This window comes from Fundulus heteroclitus, unplaced genomic scaffold (genome assembly GCF_011125445.2).
Source record: "Fundulus heteroclitus isolate FHET01 unplaced genomic scaffold, MU-UCD_Fhet_4.1 scaffold_155, whole genome shotgun sequence".
NCBI classification, from domain to species: Eukaryota; Metazoa; Chordata; class Actinopteri; order Cyprinodontiformes; family Fundulidae; genus Fundulus; species Fundulus heteroclitus.
In genome coordinates, this window is record NW_023396567.1 from 234159 (window position 1) to 259906 (window position 25748).

The 25748-nt window shown below is 37.0% G+C and overlaps 1 protein-coding gene across 1 annotated transcript in view; it reads left to right on the plus strand.

The window, feature by feature from the left end:
• LOC105915574 (cadherin-7) overlaps positions 1-25748 on the plus strand; it is a 149490-nt gene that overhangs the window by 4815 nt on the left and 118927 nt on the right. Inside the window, exon 2 of the mRNA XM_036129314.1 lies at positions 15700-15994. Within this exon, the coding sequence (XP_035985207.1) occupies positions 15982-15994 (13 nt within the window). The 5' untranslated portion in view covers positions 15700-15981. The remainder of the gene's footprint in view (positions 1-15699; positions 15995-25748) is intronic.

The following is a 25748-nucleotide window of genomic DNA, read 5'->3' on the forward strand; positions in this document are numbered from 1 at the left end:
TGACTGGATGACCTGAAGAGAGATTTTTTTTTTTTTTTTTTTTTACACAGGATGGTGTAGAAGCTAAACAGAACACCAGGCCAGGTGTAGCTACTATGAAAAGAAAAAAGCAGAGAGAACATAAAGTTAAAATTTGTAATAATAGAGCAAATAATGCAAAATTGATGAGCAGTATGTTAATGTAAAAATTAGAGAACAGTAGGACAATTCAGCAACATGAGAAAAAGTATGATTATGATGTCCTCCAGCAGCATAACTACAGAGATAGCTCAAGGTAACATTAGCCACTCTAACTATAAGGTTTGTCAAAAAATAAAGTTTTAAGCCTAGTCTTAAAAGTAGACAGGGTGTCTGCCTCACAGACTAAAACTGGGAGTTGTTTCCAAAGGAGAGGAGCCTGATGGCTAAAAGATTTGCCTCCCATTCTATTTTAGAGACTCTAGGAACCACCAGTGCTCTGCTAGGAATATATGGACCAAACAGGTATCTGATGCATGATGGAGCTTGATTATTAAGGGCAGTCTGCATGCCTAGGTCCCTTTTCTTATACACCTGTGGTGCATTGAAGTGATTGGAACACCTGATTCCAATAATTTGGATAGATAGATAGATAGATAGATAGATAGATAGATAGATAGATAGATAGATAGATAGATAGATAGATAGATAGATAGATAGATAGATAGATAGATAGATAGATAGATAGATAGATAGATAGATAGATAGATAGATAGATAGATAGAACTAGCTCAATACTAACCCTGTAGTTTGAAGTAGATTTATTATTTACATGAACAACCTGGAATCTGTTGTACAAAAAACATTTAAACCAGCACCGTGCTGTGTATTTGAGCCTTTCTATGAGAACAATGTGCACAACTGCGATCTAGCAGGACAAGTACAGACATAAGTCCATTATCTGAGGCCATACAAAATATCCTTAGTTACTTTCACCAGAGATGTTTCAGTGCTATGATGAGCTCTACAGCCTGGCTGAAACTCTTCAAACAAGTCATTACTGTGTAAATGTTCACATAGTACTAGCAACTAATTTTAGATAAGAAGATTAGATATAGGTCTATCATGTATTGACTCATCTTGATCCAGAGGAGGTTTCTACTTAAAGGTTTAATGACAGCTACCATAAAAGCCTGTAGTACATACTTGTGTACTAAGAATAGATTTTAAAAAAATGGGGGTGGTAAGCAGAGGGAGCACTTCCTTAAATAATTTGGTTAGGATTGGGTCTAACATACAAATTGAAGGTTTAGATGAAGCTAATATTTTTTATACCTCAGAAAGTTCAATGGTAACTGTTCTTCATGGATTACCAGTGAAACATTCTCATTAGTTCAACATTATGTTCAAAACATCAAGCACAAACTACTCAAAATGCTTCAGTTAAATTTATTTTATGGAAGTTAAGAATGTTTTCCCCACTGATAAAAGAACCCCAAATACATTTAGGTTTTCAGTTATTCAGTGTGAAATTATGCCACAGCAATATGAGACAAGTTCATGTTAGGCTTTCCACATGTCTATACCAGATGTGGAAATGAGGAACTGTGTTAAGCACTTCTCTGGAATCTGAAATCAATCAGCCTCAGTAAATCAAAGGTTATTTTCTAACCAGGGAGTTATCTTATAACATATGTAAAAGAAGCAATGAGATTTTCTATATCAAAATGTGTTTTATCCATCAACATTTAAATTAATTATCTGTAATCAATGAATATTTTTATTAGCCTTATAATTTATACGTGTTAAAGCAGGCTTGAAAAACTTTTTTTAACCACTGTTTTTAATAATCTCTTTAAAATTATTTGTCCTGTTTTTATTTTTCCTTTACTATTATTGCAGTCACTACTTTTACTTGGGTGTTTTAATGTCTTTAATTCAATTCAATCCAATTTTATTTATATAGCACCAATTCACAACATGTCATCTCAAGGCACTTTACAAAGTCGATTCACTCAAATCACACAGATTGATCAAAAAGTTTTCAATCTAAGGAAATCCAGCAGATAGCATCAAGTTTTGACATATAGCATTCATTCCTTATGAAAGAGCGTAGAGCCACAGTGGACATTCATCTGCATTATCCATGGCTTTGCAGCAATCGCTCATACTGAGCATCCATGAAGCAACAGTGGAGAGGAAAACTCCCCTTTAACAGGAAGGGAAAAACCTCCAGCAGAACCAGAACCAGGCTCAGTGTGAACGGTCATCTCCTTCGACCGACTGGGGGTTAGAGAAGACAGAGCAGAGACACAGAAAGCACACATTGATCCAGGAATCCTTTCTATGTTATATGGTAATGGCAGAAGATCTAAATCAGGTGTAAAGAGAAAAAAGACAGAGGGTTAAAAAAGTTAAAAGTTGAAATAACAACAAACAATGTCAATTGGAGAACAGTAGGCGAACTCAGCAGTGTGAGAAAAATAGATGTCGATGTCCTCCATAGGCACCAGCAACCCCCGCGACCCCATGAGGGATAAAGCAGGTTTAGAAAATGGATGGATGGATGGATGGATGGTCCTCCAGCAGCCTAAGCCTATAGCAGCATAACTATAGAGATAGCTCAGGGTAACATGAGCTACTCGTACTATAAGCTTTGTCAAAATGGAAAGTTTTAAGCCTAGTCTTAAAAGTAGACAGGGTGTCTGCCTGAGTATCAAGCGAAACTCTATAGCTAAAGCAGTAATGCTCCACTTGTGAAAGTAAATCTGCTGAACTCTCTTTGGCACTAAGAAAGCAATTTGGAGTGCTACATTGCTAGACAGTACACTTTAAGAAAGTTTTAGTAGTACTGGTAGTAGTAGTAGTATTTTATAAGAAATTATGTTAATGTCTAAATGAACAATATAACACAAATGCACTAGCACTAATCCCTTTAGCATACTATTAATATGGGAAAAACACATTTCTTCATACCTTTCATAGTTGTTCATGAAAGTTGTTTCATGTTTTCTCCATTTGTGCATCGTGACTCTCACTTTGGTTTGCTGATGTCCCTTAGAAATAGCCTTAGAAAAAGCTTTTGGGACCCTTTCCAGACTAAAAAAAATAGATTTTGTTTCTCACCTGTTCATAAGTTTTATTACATTGAGACATAACATGTTCCATTTTTTACGCTGTTTCATGTGTTCAGACAGGTGCTATTTAAATGTTTTTATTGCTTATATATATATATATATATATATATATATATATATATATATTTTTTTTTTTTTTTTTTTTTTTTTTTTTTTTTTTCATGACCAGGTCTTTTATGTTAATCAACACAATTGTCTTTTGAAGACGTGTGTTTTTATTTAGTATTAAATTAGTTTAGTAATCTAAAACATTATTGTGTGACTCAAAATTGAACCTGCAAGGGGACAAGACTTGCATATGCTAAATGTGTTGAAAGGTCAGGTCTGATGTGTTTGCGAGCGCTACACAGGGATGCCAATTTATGCGGAGGGCCCCTCATGTAATTGCTCTACACTATGTCAAATTCTTGATGTGTGTATCTGTTTGAAGTCCTTTGTGAAAATTCCTAGAGGTAGTTTCTTGTTGGTGGCCCTTCCTTTCTGTCAGAGAGTTAGGGATATTTTTCTGTCGCATATTTAGTAATGCTAATACTTTAGAGTCCTTTTTAAATTTTGGAGAGTTCCTTGAGCACAGGGCATTTTATTCTGTTCAAGAAGAAAGATACTTCTTGGAGAAAAAAAAAGTGCATCTTTAAACGTGTATTCTTCTCATATCAGATGGTGAAACTAAAGAATTCAAATGCTTGAACTCATCCAGCAGAATTGCTTGTTAGAGAACAAGCATGAATCATTGGGTTGTTATTGGCTCTTTCATGCTTTTTGACCTGCCTTCTCCGTCGCTGAACGGTACATGAGCAAACGTGGAAGTTAACAGGCTGGTCCCCGGAGAACTGTAGGCACACAAAGTGATGATAAGTGTCAGGACTGATTTCAGAAGACTCCGTGTTTAGATCCCACCCCTCCTCGCAATTCCCCGGAGTGCCTTTGAGCTACACTGCCTAGCAGCGCCGTGCTCCGTGCTACGTTGCGGCTCGCCTTGAGGGAAACAAAGGGGAAGAATTACTGAGCCACTATTTTGATTTTTTTTTTTTTTTCGCAATGTGATAATAATGAGAATGGTGTCTTCAAATATAACCTTAAAGTGAGAAGCAGGCATTTTAAAATGAGGTTGATTAATGAGATAAAATCATTTATTCAAGACTTATTCTTAATAAGAATCCCCCGCCTGTGCGTCTTTCATGAGGCGCTCAGCAGCGATGAGATATGAGGTGAAGCCAGTAGCCCTTCTTTTGTGTGCCTTTTACCATTGGGGCTAAAGTTGGAGACACGGCAAGCCAAACAGTTCACTGAAAAGACCACATGGTGTGCTTGACCTGCTGACCTGGACCCCTTTGTCCTCTTTGTCCATGGCATTCAGTGGAAACAAACTGCCACGGATGGCTTCCTCCAGATTAAATGTTGACTCTCTCCAAGACTGACAATTTACCTCAGCTTCGCTTCTGACAGCAGGCGACGGTGAATAAACATGGTGGACTCTGTATAAAGGAGGCCACGTATACATGTGTACGCGCTTAGGCTTGAGGACACAGCCAATGCAATCATTGTGCCCCTCGGTGCGGGATCTATCAGGGAGCTGATGGATTCCATTAATAAAAGACCTTTGCTGTTGTATCCTCCGTACAGCATGTAGTCTGTCAGTGCCACCAAAATAATATTGACCTAATCATTCTCCTCCCCTGCAGCACTGGCTTGCAACCTGAAATAACACTGTTATTTATCCCATAATGAGATGTTGACATTTACAGATAAATTGAATGACTTTCAGCGATGATATTGCACGAGTACGTGGTAGTATAAATAAAATGTTGTTCGATAGATGTTTTCCAGCATTGCTGTACACCGTAAACGACCGAAGCCAGTAGGTAATTGAAAACTGCGGCAGAATGTCTCCGCGCGCTACGGGCCGATAGAAATTAAACGGCATTGAACTCCTCCTGTAGATTTTTTTTTTTTCAAGGCAAAGTTTTGCTGAGTGGAATAAAACAATGAATTTCCTTTTGTCCTCCTAAGATCCAGTCAAGTCAAGTTAAGATCCCGTTCAATTATGGTGAGGAAAAAGGACATGTCTTGAGGAAGGCGGACAGGCATTGTCCTGTCTTCTTTCATTAAACGACAGACCAAGTTGGAGATTGAAAAAGTGAAGAGTTCCTGAACTGAGGTGTAACTTTGTTTAAGAGGTCGATGTGCTGGCAGGCCAATTCAGAGCAGAGTTTACCAGTATTTATTGGAAGCACTAGAGCTCCGTGTTGAAGTGGGGAGAGAAAGTTTTCTAAAGATTTCAGAGACCGTCATCTTTGGCCTGCTTCTGTGTCCTGTATTAAATAACCATAAAGACCAGGGTGCAGAAAGATGGGAAGGACTTCTAAACATTCTCTACCATCATGAATAACTTTCTGTTCTCTGCTGATTTAGCCTTGGTGTCATACAAATAACACAGAGTAAGTGGCACAAAAGTTATTGCTTGAAGAACCAATGTTGATCGCTAATGTTAAAACGTCTCCAGCAAACCCACAGCCAGAAACTGATGAAGGCAGTCACTGCTGTTAATATCAATAAGCAATATGTGGCCCAAAAAAAGTTCCCCTACTTTTTTATACAGCCATTTTTAATAATTATCAACACAAAATAAGATCACATGTATTTTATTAACAAGAAACAATATACTAGAGTCAGGGGAACAAACACAACAAGTCGAATAAATAAACAAATACTGTGATCCATTTACCCACAAGTAAAAATAAAAAATTATATTAGGCAATGGATTATGGGAGCTTTAATATGACACTTTTCTAACTTTCTGTAGATTGGAACAGGCAGAAAGGGGAGAATTTTCTGTGTATGAAGTTCAAGATACTTATACTAGTAAATTTGCTGTCCTCTGCCACCCCAAAGAGAGGCTAAAGCACTGGTATGTGTTCACTTCTCGTGCTAATGTGTGGCAAAGAGTTCATATCGCTGCATCCAAAATGAAGGCATAATAAAAGTGTTGGCATCGCAGTGTCAGGATTAGCATTTAGTGCTGACAAGTGCTACTTTTCTAACTTCTTGAAGTAGATGGCTGTGCTGCAGTTCCAGTACTGGCTTTTATGAATGCAGGAAAACTAATTACTATTTAACTCAGCAGTGCTATATTTTGTTTTCTTTTAAATTCTCATTTTCCTTTAGCCACCACGAGGAGAAATGCAAAAATCTAATATTTTTTTCTCATCAGTGACACCCTCACAGCACCATATGGTTAAACGCTGTTACTTTTTTTTATTATTTCAAATGCTGTTGGCTGTAACCATCAGTGAGGTGTTCAGAAATGATGTCAGAAGAACCTCAGAGCTGGAGTAGCTATTTGAAAAGAAAGCATATGTTCTATAGCAGGACACCCTGTCATTTAGGCTGTTACAGAGCACGAGACAGCAAGACTGAATATTGAGTTATAGTTAGCTGTTTAAAATCAGCTCTAAGATCCAGGAATACCAACATACACATGACTGATGGATCACTGTTCACCCTTTATATAGAATCAATACTGTTTGTACTGTTACATTTAAACCTTGTATTAGATAACCTTTTTATCAATAAATCTATTTCATTTACTGAATACCGTCTTTTGGTAAGGGTTTTTATTTTCATTAGATTGGTTATGGGATGGACATTTTTTGGGGGGGATTTTAGTACAGCATCAGTGGATCTGAACCAAGGTAAGAACTTTGGGTAAAATAAGGCAATTTCTTTGCAAGGGCAGGGAATTATTACCTATTCTGTTGTTTTCAGTCACTAAATCTCAAGGTACAGCTGAAAGAGTAGAAGTATTTGTTAATCTTAACAATAGAGCCTCATCTGGGACATTGATATTTTCAGTGTGGACTGAACTGAAAATCTGTAGCTTTTTGAACAGTCAGTTTTACTTGGATGAAAAAAGAATATAAACGTGAGACTTGTGAAACACGGGTTGTTTATTTATTTATTATTATTTTTGTGATGCTTGTAATATTAACATGAATCAGGTGTTTTGGAAAATATACTAGTTACTGCTATGTTTCAGTGACTTTGCACTGCATTAACTATAGATAGATGATGTCATGGTTGCCTTGTACTGATTTCTTTAGACTTTCCTTTGCAGCCCGTTTGTGTTGCAGTTTAATAGATAAGCTCGCCGAGGGACTTAAACTGAGACAAAATGTTCAGGAAGTCAGGATTTAACACTTTCACACACAACTCAAGGCGTTATAGCCTCAGTGGAAACTTTACTCTGAAACATTTAAAACAAAATATCAAGACTTAGAAAAAACATGCCCCCAAACCTGTGCTCAGAATGCTCCGATAGTGATTTTTCTGTTTGTGGTGATGGAAAGAGAAATTTGTTCACTGCAGTGTTCTGAGTGCTAAAGAAAAATCAACAGTCTGCCTATCTTCCAATACCAAACGCTGTCTTTCCCTCAGATATGCTGTGATTACGTCATATGAAAAAAAAAAAAAAAGACAAAACATTCTGACTCCAAAAAAGATTATTCAAGTTTGGTTACATGTCATGATGACTTATATTTATTTCTTCAGAGTTTTTTAAGGATTATTTTTGCCATGATCGTCTTTAGACTTGTTTCTGTCAATTTTAAAATCCTTTAAAAATCTCTTCATTTTGTAATGTTACAAGATTCAGAATAAAAATGTTGCAAAGTGAAAATTAATATCACAATATCTCAGCAAAATCTGAAATGACAATATGTAAAAAAGTAAATACAGACAATATATTGTTTAAGTTTGATACAGGAATGTAAAATAATTATTTCACCCCTTACAAATTTTGTCTGTTTGCTTTTTAATTGTGTCCCAGTTAAGTTTCAAATAGTCAAACAAATTTTGATATCACATAAATATAACCAAGGTAATTAGAAAAAAGCAGTTTTCAGATAACCATTCCATGATTAATAGAAAAAAAGTCCAACCTAACTAATTGGACCTTAAAGGAACGATAAATAATAATGACACCTAGTGTTTCAAATCAGAACAACAGTCTGCCGTCATCAGCTGTTTCCTCGAGTGTGCTGCTGCTGTGAAACTCCACTGAATTTTTACTTCCACTGGATAGATATATTGTGGTATTCTGTTCTATTTCTGGTCCACTTTTCTTACTGGCTTCCATGTTTGTAGGCTGCTAGGCTCTGTTTTGGGAATCCTGGAAACTCATATAATTGGCTCAGGAACCAGGAAGTATACATGGGCTACACACTGCACCGAAGTAGTTCTGCACTGTCCCTCTAATTTTGAAAGGAGAAAAGCTTAACTAAGATATTGTTGATGGAGAGCTTGTTTGCCTAATTGCAAACAATTGCCTAATCTAATAAACAGTTGACACAACATTGTTTGACATTTAAGGTGTACTTTCAAAGATAGTATCTGCTGTGGTGCAAGGTTAAAGAACTAAATAAGTAAAAAAAAATCCTCAATAATTACCAATGATATTTATTTTAAAAAAAAGTCTGAAACAATACTTTGAAATGCTCTTCAGCTTGGACTATATTGCTCCGAGAAATAAAAATACTACATTCGTGAAATTGATACCATTATGGTAACACATAATGACCATAAAGCTTCTAGATTATTGAGTCTTGAAAAACTGACCCAAAAAAATAATATAAGGATATCTGCACAGCTCCTTGACAAACTATAACATTTTCTGCAAAAGTAGAGACTCCAGGTGCACAACAAATTGTATTTAAGGAGTAAGAAAGTGGAGCTTGCATGACATGGCCCTTTTTATGTGAAAATCCCATTTGCAATGCTGTTTAACAGTGCAAACATGTTAGAGTACAAAAATACAAAATAAATGTACTGCCTGATAGTCCATAACCACGATAGGATCTGATTTCTCTTGTTTTAACAAAAATCTAATCTTTGTGACAAGGATAACTTCCACTAATTTGTTTTACACTCCTTTTCCTATTTAAAGCAACTCCGCTGGTATAAAATAACAAATACCTCCAGAATTTAATTCAGATGAACGCAAGTTAAAAACATGTATACAGACCATTTGCCATCCGTTTGATAAAAATGAATTAGTAACATAAAGCAAACTTGAAGACAAGCAAAGCAGAGCTGTGCCTATTTTCAAGGAATTATTTTTGTTGGCAGTTGCCAGTTTTCCACAGTGGTGGAAAAAATACATTATTATCACAAAATATAATACCCAAGGCTGCACTGCCAAAGACCTCGAAATGTGGGCTCTGAAAAGTTTGAAAAATTATTAAGACGTTCCAACAAACATTAAACTTTGAAAACATTTCCAGGACACAGTTCAAAAAGGAAACTCAACAGAAGAAAAACAGTGAAGGTTGGGGCTGTTTCTGTGAATGTGGAAAGCTTCAGGGTGATCTGGTTCAACCTTGAGTAGCGGTTCAGCGTTTGTTATACAACACAACCTGAAACAGGAAGATATCCAAAGGGATGACAAAAGAACAATCTCGACGGAAGAGGAGAGAAGGTTAGGAAAGATCTTTTGAAGGACTCCAAGATACGTATGTCGCAATCTTAACGTAATGATTAAATAAACAAGAAAGCTACACTAGCTGTCTTTAGTCAAATCTTTGAGTTTGTAAATATACTACTACTGTCTCCAGACATAGCTGACTTTCAAAGGTTCAAGTGGCTACAGAAAACCTCTGAACTATTTTTAAATAGTGCTATACCCCATTAATGTTGATATATTCCATCCATCCATCTGTCCATGTGTCCGTCCATCCATCCAGAGTATTCTGCTTATCAGAGATAAAGTCATAAGGGTAAAAGGTCTGGTTGAAAAACCCATACATCCCTATGCCGTGCAATATTTCTCCAGATGGTTCTGGGGTGTCCCAAGAGGTCCTTTGACAGCGAGAACATCTGTGGATCCACTTCAAAAATATATATAATGATAATTCAGTCATCTCAGAGAGGATAAATAGTAAAAAAGGATGTTTTAAACAGAAATCTCAGGCTTCTGAAAAGGATTTTCACTATAAGCACTGAATATTTGGTTGAATTATTGCATCATTGCAGTGTGGCATAGAGGTGATCAGCCTGTGGCACAGCTGAGGTGTAATGGAAGCCCAGGCTGCTTTCATAGTGGCCTTCAGGTCATTTTCATCGTTGGATCTGATGTCTGTCATCTTTCTCTTGACAATATTTCCGATGGGATTCAGGGCAGACCAGTTTGCTGTTCAGTCTAGGACCGTAACACAATGGTAAATGAACCAGTTTTTGGTAACTTTGGCAGGGTTGGGTAGATGTCAAGTCCTGCTGGAAAATTAAGTTAGCATCTCCATAAACCTTGTCAGCTGAAGGAAGTATAAAGTGCTCTAAAATATCCTGATAGATTAAAATGAAAGCTGCAGTAGGTAAGTTTTGAAAAAAAAAATTTGTATAAAAATTGTACATATTTGGTAAAACTGTCATTATGTCTTACAGTGTATGAGACAGATAATCTGTGTAAAAGAAAATCAAGCTCTGACTCATCCCAGTGGTCCTACTGCCATTTGAAGAAATACACTGCTCCCAGTACAAAACAACCAATCTGAGCCAGAGGGAATGTTTTAACAGTGTCAATCACACTCGTGCATGTGCTGCTCACACCCGTCCCACGCACAGCGCATACCGTCATTCAAACTCAAGATTACCAGAGTGCTGCATCTGTGAAGAGAAATGGCAGAGAAAAAAAACAAACATTACAGGAAAATTGCCAATTTCTCAGGTGGCAACCTTCTCAAAGACAGTCAGAAGAAATCTAATGACAAGAAGTAGGCTAAAAAGAACGAATTGGACCAAGCACAAAATAAAACGAGGGTAAACATTGGAGCAGCATGGCAGGCTTAGATAATGTGGCTTAGAGTTGTGGACGGAGGGCTGTAGTGCAGCATACAGTAAGGGGGCTTGACACAAGGAATGTAATGTTTGTATGGTTCATCTGTGCATAGGTTAATGGAGACTGGGCACTGGTACTTGTAGTTGACTTTATTGTGATAATTTATCATTCTTTTTTACCTGTGTGCTTTACCTGTGCATATAAAGTGCATAGAGATGGAATATTTCAGTACAGTCGGGAGTTTCTCCTTTCGCTTCAAAATACAACCATGGAGACTATTGATCCAGTGGAAGTTCTTCCTGTGCAGATGGTTGGGTCCAAATCCTCTGAACCCGAGAATGATGCAGTAATAAATGACATCAGTCATTCTAGTTGAAAGGAGGAAGACCAGACGTTGTATGCCAGTGGTTTAAAATAGAAGACCTCTCTTGAATTCCCCTATATACAACAACGCTGGCCAACATCCAATCCTTGCAAGGTGAATTTAATGAGCTGTGGTCCAAGTGAGTAAGATCTCAAGCCTCATTGCCCTTATGAAAACGTTGCTCAAAGGGCAGGGCACCTACTCAGTGCTGGACATTTCCCTGTTTGGAGAGCTGCTTCGACTTGACAGAAACTCCGCAATGACTGGCAAGTCACTCTGCGGAGGAAGGAGCCAGTATGTCAATAAAGATTGGTGTGAGACTGAAATAAATTGTGTACACCAGACATTGAGCTTTTATTGTTATCATTGTGTCCACATCACTTACCTAGGGAATACCCTTAGCTGTTTGTAATACTTGTTTACATTCACCCGGAAGCCAGTGCTGATGTAGCAGCCTGGACACTGATATAGCAGCCTGGACGCTCACAAACATAATGGAGTGGAGGCTTCAGGAGATTTACCCTAGCTTCACCAAACTTGCTAATGGGCGATTTCACCACTGTAACCCTGCAAAAAGACTGGGTGGCCACCCTATCAAGATGTAGAATCAAGTAAAGAGTTTTCTTATTCCTTCAGTTATTTGCTTTTCAAACAAATTGTAGCTGTAATTGTCCTTATGTAAGGTTGAGATCAAAATGCTGCCTTTTAAATTCAGTTTTACCACTAATTTATAATTAATTATTTTAAGGTATGTTTTAGATTTATCACTTTTTAATTTTATGAAGCTGCCTCTTATCTTCCTGTCTTCATTATTGTCTGTGTAATTGCTTGTGTGATTATGTGATGGTTGCTACTACTACTCATTCCAACCAAATTGCCTGTCAGGCACGTAATAAAATAAAGTCTAAAGTCTAGTGGCTCTAGAAACGCTGACTCCAGCTTCAGTCCACTCCTGGTGAAGCTCCCCTAAATTCTTGAACAAACCTTTTCCAAAAACAACCAGCTTCTAGCAATTACCTTTTGTAGCTTACCCTTCTTGTGGACAGTGTGAATGACTGTCTTCTGGACGTGTCAAGGCAACAGTCTTCCCCATAGTTCTGTAACCTTTTTAACCAGACTAATGTACTTTTCATTAGATTAGGGGACCAAATTGCAGAATTTCATCTGGTGTGATTTGCTCTCATGCTGCACTTTGTCAAACAAACTAAACCTTTTGACCAACCTGTTCAACCGCCCACCTGTGTTGGCGCTGTACCAAGAAACACAGAAGAAAAGTTGGTTGGTCAACAACACAACATGACTTCCTTTACTGGGAAAATGCAAACAAAATGGAATGGCAACTGATTTTACAGTGTTATTTCAATGCTGTCTTTGGCAAGTGTCCCAGACAAGCACAATTCAACAATGGGCTCAACATGAGCGGAGGACGAGGCAAAGACCATGGAGATTGATATATTTTACATAAGGTGGGTGAGACAGCTTTGTATGGGGCATTGGAATGAATGGGGTGCATACCACTTATTAAACTGATGTCAGGCTTACACACATGTCAAGCAAGGTATTTACAATACCTGAGTTACTTCATTATTGCTTATTATGCTTATTGCTCAATTACAACTGTATATTCCACAATTGAACTGCGCTGCAGTTCACTTCCTGCTTTTGGAGCGGCCTTTGGTCGGCTTGGCATCACCATATGCATTTAAACTGCTCCAAAGTCCACTTAAACCAAGCCGAGACCTTGGTTTTGAGGCGGACCCCAGTTTGTTTTTTTGGTCCGCATCAGAGTTCAATTGCACATTCATATCTCCCCAAACAAACCAAACTTTCTGAGCAAATGAGCTCGAGCCCAATTAAAAGCGGACTAAACTGGGCGCGCTTGTGGCGCAGCAGGTAGCGCGACCCATATATGGAGGCCTTAGTCCACAGTCGACCCAGGTTCGAATCCGCCGCATATCTCTCCCCCTCTTCATCCCCCTTCTTGTCAGCCTACTTTCAGAAAAAGTGAGCCACTAGAGCCACAAAAAATTCCCCCCCCCCCCCCCCCAAAAAAAAGCGACTAAACTAGGCTGGTATGAATGCACCCTAAAAGACCAGAATCTCAGGAAACCTTTGTAAGAGTTTTGAGTTAATTGCCTTGAGTTTCCAATATTTAACTTTCTCACAATATTCTAATTTTGTGAGACACTAAAATTTAGGTTTTTCACTATCTGTAAACTGTCATCATCAATATCAAGAATCAAAAATCTTTATTGTCATTATGTGTTACCATGATTACATTTTTGTGAGACACCTCCTCAGAATCCACATAATTCACACATAACACACAATAGTTAAAGTTTTGACTTTATTTATTTATTTAGTTTTGATTGCACCAACGTTTTTCCTTCTGTCTCTGATGAACAACAAAAAAATAGAAAACAAAGCTTTATTATACAAGTTTGTTTGTCTTCTGAGCAGCCAGGCTGGACTTGCACCAGCTTTTAATTACGGTTGAAACGTTACTGAATAAATAACAATTTTGAATTTGAATTTTGTTTCAAATAGAACAGTTGTATCGGGAGCACAACTAGTTTTGCTTCCCGACATATTTGTGCCACTCACCAACGCAAGAATATGTCACATTTACGTCGGGCGCACTTACGTGCTCTGATTAGTTTGCCACATTCAGAATAACTTGATCCTGAGAAGCGTTTACATGCATGTCGATCAGATTATCAATCGTCATAAACCACCCCTCTTATTCGAAATACAATTTCATTCCGATTAATCTTAATCCGATCACAATATTCCAATTGCTGTGTTTACATGACACAGTTTTATTCCGATTGGCCCTTTACTTCCAATTACTTTTGTCCATGTAAACATTGTAATAATGAAGTATAGATGGAACTCGATACATGGGTTTTAAAATCTTGTGTCTGGTTGATTTTCATGTCTTGAAACACAATATCGTTTGGAATTACGATTTTGTCATTCTAACATATTGAATTGATTTGATTAAAACATCCCATTGGCTTTGGCTGAGTGTTTAGTTTCACTATTGTGCTTGAAGGTGAACCTCTACTAAAGTGTCATGTCTTTTGCAGACTCAATGGGCTGTCTTTTAAAACTCTCCTTTATCTGATCCGTTTTGCTATGATTATTCTAAAGACCCCTTAATGATGCCACCATCCCAATGTTTTGCAATTAAGTGAGTGTGTTCAAGTATGTTAATTTTCCGACACATGCATCTTTTGCATGTAGGAACAATCGACCAAATCAACTTCTTTCCCACGTTTGTTACACCTTCTACATACTTTGATTGGGAATTCTTGTGGCTTTCTCTTTATTATGTTTTTTTCTTGTCACTCTTTTTTTAATTGCCAGATTTGAGAAGGGCATGGCTAAAAGTTACTTCTCTTATAAAATCTCAATAAAATGTGTTGAACATAGTAGTATGAATATTTCTGCAAAGTGCATCATTGTAAATCGCCCCGATTTTTTTTTACCTTCACCTTTGCTTATTTGGATTCATGCAGATACTATCTTCAAAAGTTTCCTAGATTTTCTGTAAAGAGAGACTTGTGAATTACCAGCCTTCATTAACTTTAAACACAGACTTTTCTTTAAAGCTCTTTACCTTGGTTATGGTTTTCTAAGGCCGACAGACATAGAGGGCTTCTAATAAATTATGTATACAGATGCTTACATAGGAAAACTTTATCTCTATATTAATATTTGACATCGTTTCAGAAAGTAGTGAAAAAAAGGAAATCCATTTAATGTATCACTGCTGTTTAATTGATTATCATAGGATTGGCTGTGCATTTCTAATGTGGTTTTATTTGGTTTCATGGACATTTGTTTCCCTTAGTAATGACTGTTGCATAAGTAATATTTCTATTACATTAAATGCCAGCATTTCATTGCATTGTTTGAGAGAATTAATTATTTTATTTTTGAATAAAATAATTAATTGTTGATCTTTTGATCTGGTTTTAATGTGTTCAATAAACACTACGCATTTGCTTTTGTTCTCTGAACACATTTGCAAGTGACATGAAAGGGGAACAAATTACACACTGAATATTAAATACTTTATAAGGCTTGACTCCATCGCATTTGATGTTACATAAATGTGCTAAATTATGTGAAAAAATATGAAATATGCTGTAACACAACATAGTTTAAATTCTAATCCAGTTAAATCAATGAGCCTGGCTTGTTATCTCTGAATGGGTTATGTGATGTATCAACCCCACTGGTGTAATCATAATTTAATCATTGGTGGAGTGAGAATCCTGTGGGACAGAAGCCCTGAAGTCATCCTTTATTAAGCCAACCATTTCGACTTAAATATTGAAGAAAGTTTGGTCCGATAGATCATTAAGCACCTTATGTGACAGGCCCTTGCTCTCTTCTTTCAACAGCTGCACTCTGATGTGGATAAAGGTGATGGCAAAGTGAAGTATGTGTTATCCGGCGAGGGTGCCACCTCCATCTTTACCATCGATGAGAACACTGGAGACATCCACGCCACGAAGCGCCTCGATCGGGAGGCCCAGGCCTACTACACACTACAAGCTCAAGCCATAGACCGGAAAACCAACTTACCTGTAGAGCCCAGGTCTGAGTTTGTGGTCAAGGTGCAGGACATCAATGACAACGAACCTAAGTTTCTTGATGGGCCGTACCTGGCAGGGGTACCTGAGATGTCCCCTTTAGGTAAGCCTCCTTTTTTTTGTCGCTGTAAATATGATCGGATGAATTTCTCTTTCGACTCTTGGATCACTTTCTCTTTGACTTGCCCTCGCTCTGTCTCCATTTGATAATTTTCCACCTCGCTGAATTCGTCTTCCTATTTTTGCCTCTAGGTCATCAGGTGGGTTGGGACGTGTCCTGTGTTAATATAAGCCCAACACGTTGAAAGACTAGAAATTGTGCTCATCAAATTTGACTCACATGAAATATTGCTTGTTCATGACCTCCATGTAAATCAAAGTCAAGGTTAAACTATTGCTAATTTTGGCTTCTCTTTGCCAGATTTTAAGTGGGCAAATATGCTCGCATGTAACAACAGGAACAATCCTCCATTCAAAGTTTCTTAGCACTTTATCACAAACCTATGTAAAAAATGGCAAATATCACCAGCTCCAGATATCTGAAGTACTTTAAGGCAACTTCATGATGACAAGGGCACTTAATGGACAATTCATGAACTCCAAAAAAGTTCATTGTTGATTTAAACAATGTCTCTGAAAGGATACCCCGCTGTAATTATTTAAAGGTGTAATAAGATATTTTATTTTAGATTTGCACAGAAAGTTCTGTTTTGGCACTATTCTGATAATCATAGTAGGGCATAATACAACTTAACTGAAACAAGACAATATATGAAGGGATGGAAAAAAATATAGCTGGATAAAAACAAATAAAACCTGACGTAGAACATTAACGCTCATTGATGGACATTTATTTTCCTTGAGTTACTTTCTGTTGAGTTCCTTAGCAAAATTTGGTAGGTAGAATTTTAATGAAACAAATGTTAATGTTGAGATTTTCCAATAACTTTATTATCTTGTAGATTGCATACTGAAAACATTTTTTTCAAAATGTTAGCCTACTTTATTTTTTGTAACAGCAGCAGCTTTTTAAATTAAGCTATTATAAACAGTCAGATAGCTACCTACCATAGTTAGCTATAAGAAACTTACAATAGCAATTTATGAAACACATTTAAAGATTTTTTTTTTTTTTTGCTTTTTTCTCAGTCTCTATATTTTTATTAGTGCTCAATGTTATGTAGTTTTCTTGAATTATGACAGGTTCTTCCAAAAGGTACATTGAATTTTATTGATATTGTGACAGGAAACTGGGCAGGCAGGACTCAAATGACAACTTTGACAGTTTCTAAAATTCTGTGGTTTGACGACAGTCAAAAGGTCAGTACACAGAGGATCACTGAAGGATAGAAAGCTTGGGAAACAAGGGCTGGAACATTTGCTGGAAGAAACAAAGACAAACTGGCATGAAAGGGAGAGAACAGACTACTTAAATACACACAGGAGTAGATGATTGAGAGCAGGTGTGTTCAATTAGACTGGCTGGGGAAGTGCATGCAGCAGAGGTGGGCAAACCAAAGCTGCCATGTCACAGATATGGAATAAGATACTTTCATTGTTATTATTCCAGCTGGATAGAACTCTCTATATTTGCTATGAACCCAAAGGAGAAAGTCAATGATACTGTTCAATTATTTTGCTATTTACTACTAGTCATATTGCTATCAACAAACATAATCACATATCACATTTTCAGTCCTAATAGCTATGCAGATCTGACATTGCTTCCTAGTTTTGCAAACAAATTACTTTTGGGATATTAGTAAAATGACTTCTTGGTACTTGTAGTAAACCCTTGCACAAGTTTTACCGATGTACCGATAATTCAAAATATTTATTTTTATCGTTATTCTAACTTTTCCCTTGAGCATTCTTTTTTTTTCCACCAGACTTTAGCAGCTAACTGCACATCTCTTAGTCTAAGGACAATCCATCGATCCATCCATTTTACATATCTGCTTGTCCTTGCAGTGTTGCTAGAGGGCTGGTGTCTATTTCCGGGGGTCATTGGGCAAGAGGCAGGGTATACCCTGGACAGGGGAGAACCCATGCATGCATGTGGAAAACATTGAAACTCCATGCAGAAAGACCTCAGGCCGGGACTCAAACTCAGGACCTTCTCGTTGCAAGGGCAAGGATTCGTGCAGTCCGCTAAAGGATAATATGTTTAATATAAATAAAACTATAGCTTGGAAGCTGTTTTGCAAATAAGAAATGCAAAATGGTGATAAATGGTTGGAAATTAAAACTCTCACTAAAGTGTTTCTGAACACTAATGTCCCAATATGATGTTGATCTGTCAGCAAAGAATCACCGTTAGAATTTGACTAAAACTTTTCTAAAAGTCTTTTCTTCCCACTGGAAGCATCACCCAGTATGCTGTTCGTTTTTTAAGGAAGGCTGGTACAGTAGGTGCTTGTGCTGGGTGGAGATGTTGTATGGTTGCATTATTGTAGAAGGAGAAGGAGAGAGGTAACATCTTTCCCGAAGCAGTGTGTTATATTAAAACATAGTGTATGAGAAAGTGGTGTTTGGGGGATGGTTGGCAAAAAGCCTCCAAAACATTGAATATCTGACTATACGAAATGCACAAAACAATGTGAACATGTAAGCTGTTTGTTTAATCATTTCTTTTACTTTGTGTAATTATGATGTCACAAGTGTTTTTTTTTTTTTTTATTAAAGCGACATTTGTCCCCTTTTTCATTTGGCATGCTGTTGTTAAACCATGCTGGAACAATACTGCAAAGGTTCATTAAAATCTTCGAGCTACAAAGGTTCTTTTCTGTTTAATCTGTATATACAAATTCCTGATATTTATGACAATACCCACATTCATATGAAAATATGTTTTGTTTACCCAGAGGTTAATTTAATTGACAAGAATAAATGGATAAAACATAATTTGTAGCAAACCTGGACAAAGTGAGATGTCTAAATTTTGGTTTACACAAGCCACAACCTAAAACTGGTAGAATATAAACAGTTTATTAGAGATTAATGTAAAATGGATACTATCAATGGCATAATTTTCCATGATATAAAATTGTTGCCTCCCATTATACTTTAGAGGGGGGAACCCCAGAAATATTTTTCTCAGCATAATATCTACAGTAAAATTCCAGACAATGTGTTATTAAATAAAAGTTCAGAATGTATTACCCAAATGGTGCCATTACATTTGGATGGTGGGTGAAATAGTATGGAAGATCATGAAAGAGATATTTAGATTTTCTTTATTTTCTTTAATAGTGTCAATAAGAATTGTTGTCTTAATGCCAAAAAAAGCCCAACAGATTTTACTTTCACAAGCGGAGCCATACCACATTCGCCATAGTGCTCCACTTGATTTATACATGCAAGTATCTTTATTATAATTTATGCAGGGCATATTTCATGTTATATGGACACTAAAACAAGAAGGTAGAAGAGAAAAAAAGGAGAAAAGGTGAAAAAAGAGGAGAGAAAAGGGAGAGAATGATACAACATCCTCAGTCTGCTTCTTCACCTGCAAAGAGAGCTGTAGAAAGAACAGCACAACCAGCCGATAAAGTACTACAGATACAATCAAGTAACACCTTGATACCATCCCTGAAGTATATACAGTATTAATTAATACGACATGAGGGGCCAACACAGGGATTTTCTTGTGGAAAAACAATATAATTAATAGAGTAAGTCTTGTTGCAGCCTGCTAATCATGTGACAGATTATTTGTCATTTCATTCATATATATATATATATATATATATATATACACACATTCGTCTAATTTAATTACATTTTCTTTGGATTTAGGAAGCGCAATACAGTAACTCTTAACTCTTTTCTCTTAACGTCCAAGCAGCTGCAGAACTTGACTTGGAAATCCATAAGACTCCATGGTCTGTCATACCTTACCACCAACTTGTTTTGGGGTAGTGACAAACTTCTCTACTGTCTGTTCAATGGTGCAGTGCCCACAACATCCATTGCTGATCTGGGTCTTAGCTCACCGTCCAGCACCTTATGCAGCAGAACCACCACTTTGTCACTTAAATCAAAAAATTTTAACCTCCAGCAAGCCTCGAATGCTCAGCTGGCCTCAGAGACATTTGCTATGATGTAAAACAAAAACACGGCAATCTCTTACTTCAAGTGCTGCAAGCGTATTTGCTGTTGTGAATATTTCATTTCATTACCAAGAGGATGGATTAGAAAGGGGTCTAATGTCTAGCCCCCAAGAGCAACACATTTTGTTTGTCTTGGCTTTGAAAAGATTTTCATGGGCACTACCCACATACTCGCTTCTGCTCAACCCCATAAAAGCATTTTCCCTACAAATATTGCCTCGTTTTAAGGGGAATACACAGGATTCCCAAAGAAAAAAAACATTTATTGTGAAGATGTATTGGTGAAACAATAAATAATCAACCAAACATAAATTTACTTAAAGGTGCATAGCCACGTTATTTGACTTTTTTATTTGTTTATACGTCAGTAGCTCACTCTGGTCATTGTGTCCTGCTGACGTATTAGTTGCTATTTTGGTGTTTTATGCTTTGTTTTTTGCACAATTTGTTAGTAAATAACTTTTCATGTTTATTTATGATTTTAACGGAAGTACGTACTTCGCAAACAAAGCAGGTGTTATAAAAATAAAGAAGCGGCTAATGGCTATTAGCATCTCCCAGCGAAACAATGAAGAAAGGTCCAAGATCTAGTGAATAAAGGCGAAAATAATTATGATTCCAAGAGGGAAAATATTCAAATGTCACTGGGAATACAGAATTAATGTTGGTGTTCACTGATGCGAATGCTAAACCTGCCGATGTGACCGCAGAGTTGATAGATGTGAGTAAATGTTCTGATATGATGCTTTTAAAGTTGCTGTGGATGGTTCGTCTTTGATCATGCCGAGCTGGCGCTCTATTGCGAGGCGTTGCAGAGGGTCGGTCCAGCATTATTTAATACTGTTTTATTAATTAAGCAATAAATTATGATTCAAACATTATGATAGTTCTGACGCTAGACGTCGCCATGTCTGTTTATATCTGTTAATCGCGCCTGAGAGCAAATTACTTTTCGTCTCAAAAAGGACCATCAAGACACTGTTAAGATGGCGGCTTGGTGTATATAACCTTATATTATCATGATCAAGCGGTTTTTGGTCTTTTTTTTAATAAGCATATTATGTGGCTGTATACCTTTAAAGTTGTAGTTGTTCAGTATGATGGTTCATATTTTATTGTTCTGTTGTGACGTCTACTCTTGCAACAAGGCTAACCTCAATCCTGAAGGACATTATATAGAATCACTTCACGGTCAAGATTTCTTGCAAGGGGTTAAAATGGTCCCCTCTCGCTTGCTCGAATTACAAGAGCATGTAAATGAGTGACAAAAACATCCCAAGGCCTTTCAGCTGAGCAGGTGAATGAAGAGCACAAGATAGTAGCACTGAGTTTAATTTCTTTTTCATCAGATCATACTGAAAGTATAATAATGCAATTAGGTCATTTAAGGTTTTTTTTAAAGTGAAGGTCTGTCAAAAATGATAAAAAAATCACTTGTTAAACTGATTTTTTTTCTTCTAACCTGAAAGTTCAAGGAAAATTTAAGCCAGAAAAATCAATGTAGTAAAGATTCATGCAAAGTCATGACTGCAATATAGAACAGCAACGGTTAGACATCAAGAAACAGAACCAGACTAATGTTTGGTTCTTTTTGTGTTTTTTTTTAAATAGGCCTGCCAAACTGTTTAGTCATGTGAAGTCTGATGAGCAGTAATTTACATATTTATCATTTCACATATGCCAGCACACACCTCTGGGCTTAGAAATGTTGATGAGTGACGCATGTTTGAAAACTAACTTAAGGTCTAAATCCATCCCAACGCCCATGGGTATTTTTTTCCCCCCCACAAATTGGTGTTCATATTAGCTGAAGCTTTCGAGTACCTGCCTGCTGAAAATGTCAAATTCTAATGAACACATTCCTATCCATCCATTCACGCGCCTCTTCACCATGACAACAACTTAGGTAAAAGCACTCAGAGATCCCTAGCTTCCTCCAGCTTCTCCTGGGGGGTTCCCAAGGTGCTCTGAGGCACGCTGGGAGCTGTGGTCTAATCACAAGAGAGCCATGACCGGGCATGTGGGGAGTAGAGGTGTGGGAAAAAAAAGCTATGTGCTTGCAATTATCTGTTAAAAATGGGTCAAATAAAATAGAAATCATCCAACAAAAACAAATTCCTCATTTTGAAATAATTTGGTTTAATTTTCATTATCTTTAGACAAATGAAAGTTGGTATTTAATATTAGGTGTTGATTAAGAAGTGACGAAGTAAAATAACAGTGAGATATGAAGCTTTGAAAGGTAATTTACTATATTTCCTTTCATTTTAGAGATGGTGTTTGAATGCAAAATACAGTGGGTCTAAGTGAACTGTGTTGCCACTGACAAATTAATTCAAGCAAAACAGTAAGTAATTAGTCCGAAGCACAGAAAGAATCTATGATTAAACTGGGTGGAACTATTGATTTTTGCACCATAATAATCTTGTTAGTTCAGACAATGCCAAGTATTTGTGCTCCCAAAGAAATATCATTATAACAAACAGTTAATTTGTCGTCTTGAGACAGCAAAAACAATATATATCCTGTTGTTACGAGAGACCGATCACACCCCTCACCCCGTTTTTCGAAATAAACCTCACGAAAGTTTTTGTAGTACACCATCTTATAAACATAAGCCAAAATAAGATTATTGTGGTATTTATTGTTGTTTTGATTTCTAGAGGCAAAAAGAGCAAACACTTAGATCAAATTGATATCAGCTAAGTATACATTTTTAAGTCTTAATATTGAACTTTAAATGTGATCTAAAACTGAATTGTATTTGACATAAATGTCAGAGTTAGCCTTATATAGTGATATGACATGGGTATTTTTGCTGAAGCCCTTTAGGGTCAATTGACCCCTTTACAATTTCCAAACACCCTTTTTGCACTTATTCCATTTCATGAAAAACAATACATATTTTACCCAAAGATACAACAAATAGAAAAAAGTTATTTATATTTAAAAATAATCCAGATTTTGTAGTCAGGGTCTTAGTTGCAAAAGTGTATTAGGAACCATTACATACAAAAAAAAATGGCAACAATAACAGCTTGGTTGCTACATTTAGTTGGGAAACAGAGAATAAACAGATTTTAGACAGAAAAATATCTTAACTAAAACTGAAACGAACACCAAAAGTTCTAGTAAGCAGTTCTCTAGTCTATATGCACAGCAGCAGACAGCAGTGAGTAGAGGCAGTGAATTGACACAATGGGCAGACTGGGTCACGGGGAGCCGCCTGGACCTTTTCATCTCGGATGACCCACTTTTCACACAAAGCATTTGTTGACAAGAAGTCTTTGGAAGAGTGTGTGTTTTTAAGCATGAATTTTCGTATTAGTATTACAGTTGGAAATCATCCAGTTTTCCCAGAAGTAATAAAAACAAATATTATCCCTTGCAGGAGGGTGTACAGTATGAGTGTAAAAAGATAATGCACCGTAGAGTACAATGTTAGTGTTGCATTACATCGCTATTTATGAGATTTTTATTCCAAATTCACTAAAACATAATGTAATCATCCCAGGCTGGTTAACTGCAAACATTTCTTTTGTAATATACACATCTAGCAAGAGTTTATTCCAGAAAATAGTGGGAGGCACATTTTAGTTGGGTGACACTGGCGAAACTCCATCAGAGGTATAAGTGCTTGTGGTTAAGTGGTAACTGGGTGGGATGTGGGTGAGTGAGCTCTGCCCACTGAGCAAAGCCTCAAGAGGAAGAAATGACAGCTTAAGATCGTGTTAAGACGTAAAAGGTGAGAGGCCACCTTTTTCAGTTTGCTTACAAACTCTCTTTCAAAATTCTGGGCAATAGAACTAAAAAAAAAAAAAAAAAAAAAGCCTTTTCAGCTGTCAAAAAATGTGGGTCCTGTCCATTTGGCTGAGTGTAAAATTTCAATCAGGAGTCAACAAAATCCCAAACTGTGCAAAGTAAACATACGAATAAACAAGCAAATACTTGTCGACGCATTAGGACAAGAAATTAAAAGGAAGATGTTTTCAGAAAAAGAAAACATTTTAAGAAGGAAAACACAGATTGAAATGGAAATAAATTTGGATGGATGGATGGATGGATGGATGGATGGATGGATGGATGGATGGATGGATCCACTTAACATGATCAGTAAACCCTGTGAATGTGTTTGGTGATCATGGGAATTGACTGAGAATATTAAATTTAATGTGAAGGAAATGCTTAACATTTTATTCAGGTGTAGAAGGATGTTATAGTGATTTAATTGTTTTGTGTCATTTTTCATAGTAACTAAATACAACAAAATAACCACCATTCCAATTAAATGTGTTATCTGACAAATTCCATAAATTAAGCATGGAAGTTAAGTGGACTGGGTGACAGAATAAGTAATGAACATGTTTACTGAAACATATGTAATGCTTAATAGTAAACCCTTTTCATTTCTAAATGGAGAGACTAGTCACATGTAATGCTCAGATGGGATGTTAACACGTTCTTCAACACAAGCTGTTTCAAATGTTCATGGTCCGGGGTTCCTTTATTTATGTACTTTAATTTTAAGTTATTTCCATTTATTTTCAATTGGACACACGTCAGGTGAAATTGAGATTTTCCCTGTCTGTGTCATTGGGATTATAGTATTGCGTAAAATTCCCCCTCATTCCATCTTCAGATTTTTATCAAGAATGTCCCCCTACATTTCTCAACGTTGTGAGCCCCCCCACCATAATGTTCTTGCCTCCACACTTCACTGTTTTTGTTGTGCATTTGGGGGGATGTGAAGCCCCATTCCTCCGTCAAACATGGTGTTTGCAGTGACATTCAATGATGTCATTTTTTTTGCCTTATCTGGCCAGTCTATATTATCCTGCTATTCAATTATCCAATCCAATGTTCAACACCAGACTTTAAACATGTGGTGTCGTCCAATTCCTTGAGCACTAGAATCTTGTGTAGTTAGCGTGGAAAAAGGGTCACTATGGTTAAGTGCATTACTTATTGTCTTCATGCAAGAACTGTACCTGCTAATTCCATGTCTTTCTAAAGATCTCTGCGAGAGGTCCTTGGACAATACTTCTTATTATTTTTGTAACTCTGCTGTTAGAAATCTAGCAAAAAGGACGTGATCCTAGTTGGTATATGGTGAACTATTATTTACACTTTAGGATTATAGCATCATCAACGTTTAGCATAACATTCAGAAAAGTATAAATACACATGTAACCACTCTAAGTTTTATTTATAAAGCATCTTTCACAGACACAAAGTCACAAAGCACTGTTCAGTATATTTAAGATATATGCCACTGTATTAGGTACACCTGTCCAACTGCTTGTTTATGCAAATTTCTAATCGGCCAATCGCATGATAGATACTCAATTATTTAGGCATGTAGACATGGTCAAGGCGATCTGCTGCAGTTCGAACCGAGCATCAGAATGGTGAAGAAAGGTGAGGAGGAGAATATCCAGTCAGCGGCAGTTCAAATGCCTTGTTGATGCCAGAGATAAAAGGAGAACAGCAAGAGTGGTTCAAGATGATAGAAAGGCAACGTTAACCCAAATAACCACTTTTACTAAACCAAGGTATGCAGAAGAGCATCTCTTAACACACAACACGTCAAACCTTGAGGCAGATGGGCCACAGGAACAGAAGCCCACACTGGGTGCCACTCCTGTCAACTAAGAACAGGAAACTGAGGCTACAATTTGCACAGGCTCACCAAAAATGGACAATAGAAGATTGGAAGAACGTTGCCTGGTCTGATGAGTCTTGATT